At 32.6% G+C, this 12,662-nt stretch overlaps 2 protein-coding genes across 3 annotated transcripts; one reads left to right on the plus strand and one right to left on the minus strand.

Moving 5' to 3' along the window:
- The first annotated feature begins 4,105 nt into the window (after positions 1–4,105).
- LOC105135258 (putative transporter arsB) lies at positions 4,106–5,696 on the plus strand. 2 transcript variants are annotated; one of them, XM_011040051.1, is made up of 2 exons: positions 4,106–5,338; positions 5,451–5,696. In XM_011040051.1, the coding sequence occupies exons 1-2, from the start codon at positions 4,442–4,444 to the stop codon at positions 5,655–5,657; spliced, it is 1,104 nt and encodes a 367-aa protein (XP_011038353.1). In that variant the 5' UTR covers positions 4,106–4,441; the 3' UTR covers positions 5,658–5,696. The 2 variants fall into 2 exon arrangements, with proteins under 2 accessions (XP_011038353.1, XP_011038354.1); XM_011040052.1 differs by having other exon boundaries at positions 4,107–5,326.
- Positions 5,697–11,103: 5,407 nt separating this feature from the next.
- On the minus strand, positions 11,104–12,006 carry LOC105135260 (uncharacterized). The gene has a single exon (XM_011040058.1). The coding sequence runs from the start codon at positions 11,915–11,917 to the stop codon at positions 11,333–11,335; it is 585 nt and encodes a 194-aa protein (XP_011038360.1). The 5' UTR covers positions 11,918–12,006; the 3' UTR covers positions 11,104–11,332.
- Positions 12,007–12,662: the final 656 nt, after the last annotated feature.

Raw genomic sequence — 12,662 nt, forward strand, 5'->3', positions numbered from 1 at the left:
CTAGAAGTCCACTAGACCCCAACTAATCTGGTCAAGCCAGGTTGACCCACTAAAGGATAAAGCTCTCCTAGTGATGGTGTACTTCTTTCACAAGGCTCAAACTCGAGACCTTGCTTAAAAGGAATAGGCATCAAACCACTTGAACCAATTACCATTGATAGAGTGGAGGCCCTCTAATACACTATATGGGCTCAAGAGCATAAATTAGATTGTTGGGAATAAAGGTTTGATTGGTTGGAGCAAACCATAACAGATTTAGCTCAGCTAATGGGTTTTGCAAACAAAGATCATGAAGAAGAGAGGAACTTGTCTAAAAATTTACCTCAAGACAAGCTAAACCCTATATCTATTCCTGAATTCAATAGGATTACATTCTATGATAGGATATATTTAAAGAAAAGATTTATTAAATGGTTAACAGAATTAGAAGTTTACTTCTTTTTCCAAAAAGATTACATATCATTAAAAGATAGGACTTGTCGCACACAAACTTTATTATGGTGCTAGAGAATGGTAGTTTGAATTTCTAAACTTTAAAACTCGTATTGGTATGTCTTTAATTCTAGCTTGGCAAGATTTAAGACAATCATTAATTTTGGAGTTTATAGAAGATGATTATAAAAAGATTTTATATTGATTAAATAAGCAATTAGATTACTATTATTTGCTTTTTGTTTAACCTTTCAAAATAGCAAGTAAGAAAATTATAGAAAATGTGTCGTCTTTTCAAAGTATATGGTTTTAACATCACAACAATGACACCAATAGTACTGCTACAAATATTATTCTACTTGTTAATGTTTCATCAATTAATGGTAAAGAGAAATCAAGAAGGCTCCTAAATTAGTATCTTGTAGTGATTCTGAAGATCTTGTAAAAAAGAACATGGAGTATATGGTAATTTCTAATGATTGTTCTAAAGATATATATTATAAAAAATTATTTTGAAGTTTCTTTACATACAATGGTTAAAGCATCGAAGATCATGGATGAACTCAAGTTTAAAGCAAAAAAATGTAGGAAGGCACTATAAGTGAACTTCATAGAAATATAAATTATAATATTAATATAGATTATGTTTTAGTATGCACACATCATAAATTAAATTTGGGAGTTCACAAGTCAAAGACATAGCACTTCGTAAATATATTAGTTACAATGTTATATTTTTGTTCCTTTAAAATGGAAGATTTCCGTTTTTAATAGATAACTCGTGGAAAAGTTTTTTAGAAGTAAAAGGAACTAATGTGTTAATTATTCTTGACATAATAATGTTTATTACATTATTTCATTAGTGGTTAAGATTTATAGATTTTAAAGAGTTTAAGAAGAGTTCAAGATATAGTTTGATAAATCAAGTATAATTTTTAATTCAATTGTTGGATCGAGCTAAAATTTTAATAAAAAAATTCTGGAAATCCTAGTTTTTATAGTTTAAAATTTTATGACAATCAAAGATCATGAAGGCCTTCAAATAAGGCTTAGAAGTTATTGTGCCAAATTGTTTTTAATTACCTTGTTGTATTTAGATTTTTTTCTATTTCGCTTAGGTTTTTAATTTAAATAGTAATTTATGATTTAAAATTGTATTTAGATTCTTTTTTTTTTAATTATGCTTTGGAATTTTAATGTAAATAATATTTTATTATTTAGAATTGTATTTGGATTCTTTTTTATATTTAGTTTTGGATTTTAATTTAAATAGTATTATTTAAGAATCTTAATGCCAAATAGATTATATTAGATAGTTAAGTTTTAATTAGGAATCCTTTCATTAAGGATTGTAATTTTAATTAGAAATCCTTTTTTTAAAATAAAGAATTCTAAATCTGTAAGTAGTAAAAATAGAAATATCTATAAGTAGTCTCTAAATTTCTCTACCACCAGTTGGATACGTAATTGAAATCCGCTATGTATCCAGGCGATTTACTAAATAGGTAGAGCCAAGTAAGTGAACATCTTGCTATTAACATCTATTCAAACACATCAAAACAAAAGGTTAAAAGGGGAGAAAGCGAGAGGACACTGCAAATTCCTAAGATCTTCATTGAGTTCTGAGACAAGATAATAAACTTAAAAGAAGATGGAGAAAATATGAACTCTACTCATTCAAACCTCGAAGCCACCACATGAGCCTGCTAAGCTGTGAAAGTGTTAAAAAGCTTTTCATTGAGTGCAAAGAACCGTAAGTGTAATGCTCTTGATATAATGCATCAGAAGCTGCAATATACATCTGACTGGTAAAGATATATATTTCTTGCTTTTACATCAGAAGCTTTTCATTTCTTGCTTGCTTTGAAATGTCTTCAGTTGCTTTGACTGCTTCAGAAGAGAAAATATCCAGATTCTTCAATCCATTTCTTAGCCTCTCATTCTGACGCGTCTTTGTAAACGTATTCATGGAAATATTAATTTCCAGTTAATATCACTTCATGGTAGACAATTGAGGTCTCCATCTGGTACCTCTGTTTGTTGTTGGAGGGGAGAGGGTTTGGTTGGGGGTGGGGGGAGAAATCTTGTTCAAGGGAGCAAGTTTAAGATAATGAATGTTTGGTAATTGTCTCCAAGATATAAAAGAGAAAGATAACACGGACAAAAAAACCATGTTTCTTTGTTTTTTTTAATTTAAAAGGGATAAAAATTCACTTCAAAACAGTTCTATGAAAATATTTATTTTATTTCTTTATTTTCGTTTCTTTATCTAAACATATATTTGTCATCTCTATATTTATTATTTTAAAATACTAATTAACCATGTTTTAAAATATTTCTTGCTCAATTTAAACATGCATTCTCTTTCGAGTATCATTCATTGAAACATGGTTAAAAAAATATAGATGTGGGGTTTTTTATTCAAGAGAAAAACAAATAAACTAGTTACCATCACAAATTATAAAAAAAAAAAAAACATTTCAAAGAAGAATGTGAAAGTAAAGTATACTTTTTTTAACACAAATTAAAACATAGATCATTGCTTCAAACATGTTGGTTCAATGTTAGTTGTGTTGGAATTAAAAACAAAGTAAACGAATCATTTAAAGACAAATGATAATACGTGCAGAAGAATGTGCACGAAGCAAAACGCAGTCACGACATTAAAACAAAAGATATTGTTTTTGTAATTTAATTGTATTTTTAAAGGTTTTTTATTTTTTTTATTTTAAATTAATTTATTTTATGTGTTTTTTTTAATTGTTTTGATGTTGTAATATCACAACTAAATTTTAAAAAATATATAAAAAATATTTTAATACATTTATAAGTAAAATACAATTTAAAAAGCAATGATATACATTACCTCATTAGCCTTAGTAACTGTATGTGTTTCTTATTGGCGTCTTCTCCTTTTATACTCTTCCTCTTATGGCATAAATTTATTTACTCTCTTGTCTTTAATTCCCTGTAAATAAATCCGCACTGGGCTTACCGGCATTGGAAGTGTAGAGAGCAAATCCCTAACCTCTCACTATCTTTTATCCAAGGATTCAATTTGCTTGCTTATCTCACTTTGTTCCAGTTTGAGTTTCTTTGGAGCAAGACAGGACTCCAGTGTTCAATTAGGTTGACAGAGTAACTGTGAGCTTACATAATCGCTCCAAAGAGATTGCTCAGTGGGAACCTGCAGCAGCTTTAAGACTCCCTGTCGACAAGTTGGAAGCTTAACAAGCCAAGCTCATATGGTGACTCTATTTTCCTACAGCCATGTATTCGTGTTGGTGATGTAACGAGGATCAAGAGTGTGCGTTCATGCAAGGATCAGGTATGTAGAGTCTCTTAAGGCAGTATTTCTTAGCTGGAGAATATGTCAACTTCACTTCTGTCTTGCATGCTATTAATTTCCAGATACAGTGTTTAAAAATCTGAAAACAGTCCCACCCCGTAGGTTCACCTGCACACACAAGTCTTAAACTTCTTACGTTGTAATATGATGTCTCAGTAGCATATTTCCCTCTGGTTGCGCATGATCCAAATTCCATATCAACTAGCAAAAAGATGTGTGCTCTAGGACCACGCATTTCCCTTTTGCTCAGAAACTACTAGATTTTCAGCATGGAATGTTGGAAATTGTTTGCTTGCTTTGAAATGTCTTCGGCTGCTTTGACTGCTTCAGAAGAGAAAATATCAAGCATCTTCAATACATTTCTTAGCCTCTCATTCTGATGCGTCTTTTAAACGTATCATGGAAATATTCATATGAACTCATTTATCTTTCTGGTTCCACAATCCTCTTCGGAATTTTCAAAAAAACTTTTAATAACTTCCATCTCACTAGCTCTTAATAAATTTGTAGTTTTACTCTTTTCTCAGTTGGTTGCAAATACTGGTTGAGCTACAGGGTGATATCTTCTTCTTTCAGAGCCAGTAATTTATCTGAAGTTGCAAAGGTGGAGGTCTGCCAAGTGGTAGCTCACAAACAAGCTTAATCTTGTAAGTTACAGAAATGGCTCTGGGTCCGATTAAGAAGGTTGTCTTAGGTTCAGTTGCCTTCGCTGTCTTTTGGATTTTGGCAGTTTTCCCAGCAGTTCCTTTCTTACCCATTGGAAGGACAGCAGGTTCCATCCTCGGGGCAATGCTTATGGTTATCTTCGAAGTCATCACCCCTGAGCAAGCATATTCTGCCATCAACCTCCCTGTACTGGGCCTTCTCTTTGGAACCATGGTTGTAAGCATCTATCTTGAAAGAGCAGACATGTTCAAGGACTTGGGAGTCTTGTTCTCATGGAAGAGTTGGGGTGCGAAGGACATGCTCTGCCAGATCTGCGTTGTTTCTGCCATTTCAAGCGCTCTGTTCACTAATGACACCGCATGTGTCTTTCTCACTGAGTTCATATTAAAGATTGCTAGACAAAACAATATTCGACCCGAACCTTTCTTGCTTGGGTTGGCTTCAAGTTCGAATATTGGATCCTCTGCAACTCCAATCGGCAACCCTCAAAACTTGATAATTGCTATTCAAAGTGGCATCTCTTTTGGGGAATTCGTATTGGGACTTCTTCCCGCAGTGCTTGTGGGTGTCTTTGTGAATGCTTTAATTCTTATATGCATGTTTTGGAGGTTGTTATCTGATGTTAGGGAAGAAGAAGATGCATTGGATGAATTGATTGTTCAGGAAGATTCAGAGTCCGGGCCGCAACAGTCCACTGAAGAAAGTAAAGGCCTGATGAATAGATGGGAAAGATTGTCAAGGAAGTTGTGTATTTACCTTGGTACTGTTGGAATGCTGGTTGCTTTTCTATTGGGTTTGAACATGTCTTGGACAACACTCACAGCAGCCCTCATTTTTATGATTCTTGATTTCAAAGATGCAGGGCCTTGCCTAGAGAAGGTAAATCAACAGGTCTTTCACAAAAATTCTATTTGCTTTCCTAAATATCTTTTCATCAACTGTAATACTTCCATGCAGTATTCGATTGAGTAAAAATCTACTTATCCGTCGTTGCTTGGATCAGGTTTCATATTCTGTTCTGGTACTCTTTTGTGGAATGTTTATCACGGTCGATGGCTTCAATAGAACAGGAATTCCTAGCAGTTTCTGGAACTTGATGGAGCCTCATGCACGGATCGATCATGCTAGTGGGATTGCTGTGCTGGCCATTGTAATACTTGTTCTCTCAAATGTTGCTTCGAATGTACCTACCGGTAAGTTGATGCCCTGATTCTCTTCCTTTGATTTAACAACAGCGCTGCCGGGGGGGTACTAAAATGGTTTGTAAAGTAATGAAATTAGTATGGAAGGAAGAGCTGGTCGAAGTATTTGTTTTCATTGACTCCATGTATATAAATAATTATAAATATATTTTGTAATCCTACAACCATCATCAACAACAAAACAAATTGATCGTAACTTACTAACATTTTAGAATATGAAATTAATATAATGAGCAACAAAAAAAAATAAAATATTAAAAGAAATTTTTTCACCAACAACTTGTTAGTATTAACATAATTAGAAGTATTATCAGTATTTATATATATATATATATATATATGATATTCAGCCTAATAAATAAAACAACTTTTCTAAATAATTTATACAACAACACAGTAATCTTCAAGTCCTTTAATATATCGAATATTTTTTAAAAAAATAATTTTTTTAAAATAATATATTATTAAAGTTTTTCTTCTTCGATTTGTCTATCTATCAATCATTAATTATAATTAGTCTTCTTTTAAATTTTTTGATAACTCTTAACAAAAATTATTTAATTACAATTCATGTTAGAATCTTTGTAAATATTTTTTTTATAACATGTATGTGTGAACAGGCTCTTCGTGCCCATCCCAGTTACACTATCACCTTTTGGAGTTTGGAGTCCCCTCCATGCTTATTATCACTGCTAATCCCAGTTACACTATCACCTTTTGGAGTTTGGAGTCCCCTCCACGCTTATTGTCACTGTTATTGGCTTAGCTCTTGTGTGTGTGTGTATATATATATATATATATATTATTAATATGGATGTTTGGGTCAGTTTATGTATATTATAATTAATTTTATAAGCTCTAAAATTAATGATTATATAAACCTCCAATAACCATGACTTAACTCTTGTATATATATATATTGTATATATATATTGATATATGATGTTTGAGGGATCTATTTGAATTGGACTATATATATATATTTTATTAATGTGTTAATTTTACGGATTCTGAAGTTAACGATTATATAAGTTTCCAGTAGCCATGACTTAACTCTTGTATATATATTAATATATGATGTTTGAGGGATCTATTTAAATTGGGCTCTTCTTTAGGCTTGGGATCTATATAGGATTCTAGGCCCTTCTACTTGTAATTAGATTTTTAAGCCCATGTCACTCCAGCTCAGATTTCAAAAGATGGAATTATGTTTTCCTTTTTTTTCATGCCTAGGAAGGTAATTATATTGGAAAATAAAGGGGATTGGATTTCTAGCTACAGGAGGAAGGTAATTATACATTTCAAAGTGAACAGTGTGATTGTCACGCAGGGGATGAGAAGCGACCTGGTTTGCGACTTACCTGGTTTGCTGGGGAAGAAGCTGGCGATGGTGTGCTGCCGGGTCGATGCTACTCCCCTCTTCAGTTCTTTCTCTGTTCTTCCTTCTCCCTGTTTGTTGATTTCTGTGTTTTTGTTTTTCTTCTGCCTGTCTCGTCTCCCCTATTCTTTCTGTTTCTCTCTAGGTCTGTCTCTCTCTTTTTTTCTTCTGTCTTTCGCTCTGTTTCCTGTGCTTCTTGTTCTTTTTCTTTTGTTCGGTGTTTTTCCTGTGTTCTTGGTTGCTCTCTCTGTATTTTGCTCGTGACTCTGTGTTCTTCCTCCTTGAATGCCCTGTTTCTGGTGCAGTGACTGCTGAAGATGGAGCTCGCTGCTACTGAAGACGAAGTACAACGGCCTCACCCTTTGTTTCTCTCTTCTGTTCGTTCGTCCCCTGTCCCTGTGTGTCTCCCTGTGTAGTTTTTTTTCTTCTTCTCTCTCTACCGGCTTTCCCGTCCGTGTTCTCTCTGGTATTTTTTGTTTTCCTCCCTCCTTCGTTTATGGCCCTTCTCAGGCTTTTATAAATCCAGAGAATGCCATGTGGTCGCCTCCAGATAATGAGGCGACAGACCGTTGTTAATGCTGGAGCTACATCGTGGGCAGCTGGCAGGGGCGTTTCTTTCCCATGGTTTGGTGAAATGAAGAAGATGAATAGTCTTCTTTGAAACAGCGTCATTTTCACAATTCAATGACTATTTTCGATTTCGTCATTGAATGAAGTTTTGAAATTTTGTAATTAAGCCCCTGGATAAATTGTAATTAGACCCCTGTATTTTAAATCCATTTACAAAATGGCCCTTGGGCTTTAATGTCTTGCAATTTACCCCAAACCAGCCCAAAACTTTCATATTTTTTCAAATAAGCCCCTGATTTCATTAATTAAACTAATTTCAAGTTCAATTAAATCCCAAACTTACCAATTCTTTAATTAAGCTCTTGATTTCACTAATTAAACTAATCCAAAGTTTAATTAAGTCCCTAAACTTTCAATTTATATTGTTTTGATTTATTTATTTATTATTATTATTATTATTCAAAAATTGAGTTATGGCAAGTAGAAATTCATTATGAGTTAACAACACCTTTATAAAACTCGGTTCGACTCGACCCAACAACTGAATTCAATAACCTGTCATTTAGAGTTTAGCTCGAACTATGTTTTACTTTAAATTAGTTTTTTTTATTAAAACAATATTAATTTAAAATTTTATATATAAAAAAATTATAACTTAGATGAATCCACCAACTTATAAATTAATCCATCCAAAGTATTAACAAAGTTTAAACAGAGTTAACTACTAGATTAGATTATAATCACATATCATGTTAAATAATTTGAATAGCATTTACTGGCATCTATTGTTAACAATGATTTTTGAGAAAGATTGTTCACCTAGATTTATAATCATTTGTTCACCTAGAATTATAATCATTGTTCACTGGAAAGTTTAATGGTGATTTTACCCTTTTTATAAAAAAAAAAAACATTTAATTATCTATTAGGGATGATATTGTCTTTCCATAAAGTCTAATAATCATTATCAGATAAGATAATTAGATCCTTTCGCATTTTAAAAGCATAATGAAACAACTAAAATATTTTTTGTAGCATAAATTTTAAAGTTGGCATATAATGACACTTTTTTCTTTTCATATTAATTTTTTATATATATAATTGAGTTGGATAAAGAGCAATTTAATAATTTAATAAACATAAAATATAACTACAAAACTAAAAGTGGTGAGTTTAAGCAAAGTATTCACCAGTATATGAGAGACACTCATGCTATTAAGGCTACGTATGTGACATTTTTTAATGACTGAAAATGCCATGTTTATGAAAAGGAACTAAATTAAATTTTGAAGTTTACATGTCAAAGACATGGTACTTCATGAACATATTAGCTATAATGCTATATTTGAAATATTTGTTGTTTTAGAGTGGAAGAGTTCAATTCTACACAAAACAAACTTGATGACAAGTTTTTCAAAAATAAAAGAAATTGGTGTGAGGAAATTTCTTCAATATTCTTGATATATTGATATAATAATGATTATTATATTATTTTATTAATGGTTAAAATTTATAGGTTTTAAAATGTTTGAATTCAAAATATAATTTGATAAATCAAGTATAACTTTTAATTTAATTGTGAAATCAAGCAAATTTTTATAAAAGATTTTGAAAAACCTGTTTTCCACTTGGTTAAGATCTCATGACAATCAAAGATCATGAAGGACTTCAAATAAGACTTGAAAGTTATTATGTCAAATTGTCTTTAATTACCTTGTTGTATTTAGATTTGTTTTTCTATTTAGCTAAGGATTTTTAATTTAAATAGTATTTTATTATTTAACATCATATTTATATTCTTTTTTCTACTTCACTTTGGACTTTTAATTTAAATAATATCTTATTATTTAAAAATTATAATGCTAAATAGATTATATTAGATAGTTAAGTTTTAATTAAGAATCCTTTTATGAATATTTTAGTTTTAATTAAAAATCATTTTTATAGAGGATTTTAAGTCTATAAATAGTATAAATAAAAACATCTAGTTAATTTTATTCATATTTAAATTTTATAAAATACTAAAATTTTCTTTAAATTTCTCTAGCACTTGGATATGTAATATTAAAGCTGTATAACCCTAGTCTTTATCCGTTCTCTATTTCGTGGCAGTGGACATCTTGTAATTGAAATCCGCTATGTATCCAGGCCATTTACTAAATAGGTAGAGCCCATATGTATCCAGGCCATTTACTAAATAGGTGGAGCCCAGTAACATCTATTAAACCAAGGCAAATCAAAAGGTTAAAAGAGGAGAAAGCGAGGGGACACTGCAAAATCCTAAGATCTTCGTTGAGTTCTAATACAAAATAATTAACTTGAAAGACGATGGACAAAATATGAACTCTACTCATTCAAGCCTCGAAGCCACCACATAAGCCTGCTAAGCTATGGAAGTGTTAAAAAGCTTTTCATTGAGTGCAAAGAACCGTGAGACTAATGCTCCTGATATAACGCATCAACTTGGGAAGCTGCAATATACATCTGACTGGTAATAGAGGGCATTGCCAGATGGGGGGCTAAGTTTACGTGATCCAGATTATTTAAAATTTCCATTTCCAGGCTGTACCATTGAGCATTGGTACTGTACTATGGAGATGGTGTGAAGATAAACAGATCATATAGCTGCAAATGATAGCAAAAGGAGATGGCCATCTCTCAACCACAGAAATAATAATGTTTCCACTAGGCAAAAGCTTTAATCTCTTTATAAGACATGCCAACTCCTTAGCTAAGTTGCTCAGCTCCACAATTCAAAACAACAACATCTACAGGATTTCAGTGACATTCAAAGAATGCAGCTTTGATTTCAAACTTGTGTCATAACCATGATGCTTTTCAAGGACTAGACTTTCTATAGCAGCTCTAATTTCTAGGCTCTCTTAGATTGATCCAGCACCTTTAACCAAATCAATGAGTGCAATGGAAAAGTGGCATAGCCAAACGCAAGTCAACTAAGAAAATGAAGCACCAAAACACCGTCCACAAAACATCTTTGAATTAACACAGGAATATGCAGCAACCTGCAGCTCTCAGGACTCCTCTGTTACATACTTTTCAGTAGTGTCTCTAACGAGAAGGGACCAGCTCCACCAGTAACACCTAAAATAATTTTCCATCTTTAAGCTTTCAGATGATGAAAGCATATGATAGTGGACATGAAAAATCTAAAGGTTCAGCCATTGACTACATAAAGCTTCAGCAGGAATAGCAGTACAGGGACCTTGCGGTGATCAAAAGCTACATTGCTTACTTCACCACCCTGCAATGCTCAACGAAGCAGTTTACTAGATTAAGTTTTCTTGTATTCTGTTAGTAACTAATCCTATCAATTCCATTTCCATATTAACATGAAAGCTAAAAACTAAACAGCTAGCGCAAACACATTAGCCGAAGAAATCATACAAAACAGCAATGTCAGCAGGAGCCTAAAATTCATCAAATTCCCCTCTACAAGCCTAAAAACCAAGCCACATTCCATCAAATCATCAACAGAAAACACAGAGTTAACGCCCGAAAGTCAACTGGTGTTATATAACAATAAAAGTCACAGCCTTTCGGCAATAACAGCAACACACACATTAATGACATCACAATCATCATCTGTTCTTCACTAACAATAATCCACAACAATAACATAATCATAAATAAAATTAAACACTTGATAAACACCGAATTTACTACTTTCTTGATTACTATATACGCGGAGCCAAATCAAGAAATCACCAACCTCCCTCATACCGAACCGCCTTTAACTTGCTCTGTCTCAGGAATCTTGACATACCCAATTTTCTTCAAATCCTCCTCCTCGTCATCACTAAAATCGCCATCAAAATAATCATCATAACGCGGCTGCGATGGAGAAAACAAAGACCAAACCAGATACATTGTAGCTGCTGTAAGCGCACCACAACCGACACCAAAAAGCAAAGCAACAACCACGCTAAGAATATCCTTAGTACGATCGCGCAACGAGCTCAAGTCATAGCTCCCAAATCCATCCCAAACCGACCCCACCTCATCGCGGCGAGTGGCTTCCTTGTTGGTATTTTCATAATTATTTCTGGAAACGACCGGGATGAATCTGCGCTTGATGAGTCCCAGGGAGGAGGCGGAGATTGAGGCTTCTTGGATCTCGGTTACGATCAAGAACCCAGAAGATGGGTTGTTAGGGTTAGGGTCGTTAGGGTAAGGGTTAAGAGGTTTGTAGGAGAAAGAATAAGAGGAGATGAAAAGGGTTTTGCAGGGTCTTGCTGAGGAAGAGAAGGAGAGGAAGCAAAGGAGGATTGAGAGGGAAAGGAGGAGTCTTGAGGGTGCCATGGAGGAAAGGGAAGAGAGAGACAGTCTAGGAGAGAAGAGTTGATTGATTTTTTATGCTCTTGTTGGGAAGGAAAAGGAAATGTGGACAGAGGTAGGCAAGGGGGTTATTTATTTGAAGGGATAAAAAAATAATAAATGAGAGAGAAAAAAGGTTTTGAAATAAATCAACTATCCCTATTTTTTTAGGCTAAACATACCAAGGAGTTCATCTGATTTTTTTTAAAAAAAAATAAAAACAGGTGAGAATTAATTGGTGAAACTCAAGTAACTCAAAAATTGATCAGTAATTCAATTAAAAATTAATTTAAATCAACTCACTTAATCCTATTTCAAACTTAACTAAGTTACTGGTCAAGATTGATTTAATAGCTTTTATGGTGGATAGATGATTTAAGTTTGTTTATTTTATAGATTGTTGTATTTGTAAGAAAAATTGTTATAAAAAAAAATAATACTGGTTAGCGGAGTGTGTCATGTGAGTAAATATGTGATATCAATTTAAATATCATAAGTTATTTGAATTTTTATTGGAAAAGATAATATTTTATAAATATTATAATTTTAGTATGTATTATTTGTTTTTCAGAAAAGATTGATTTAATCTTAATATATAATAATTAATTTAAAAATATTATTTTATCATGGAACAAAAAAAAGAATATAGAATATACTCTCTTCGGTATTATATATAGAGGGGTGGGGGGGTGTTAATCATATTGTCTTTCCCTTAACTCGAAAAAAAAAT

Source organism: Populus euphratica, unplaced genomic scaffold (genome assembly GCF_000495115.2).
Source record: "Populus euphratica unplaced genomic scaffold, PopEup_1.0 scaffold72.1, whole genome shotgun sequence".
NCBI lineage: Eukaryota > Viridiplantae > Streptophyta > Magnoliopsida > Malpighiales > Salicaceae > Populus > Populus euphratica.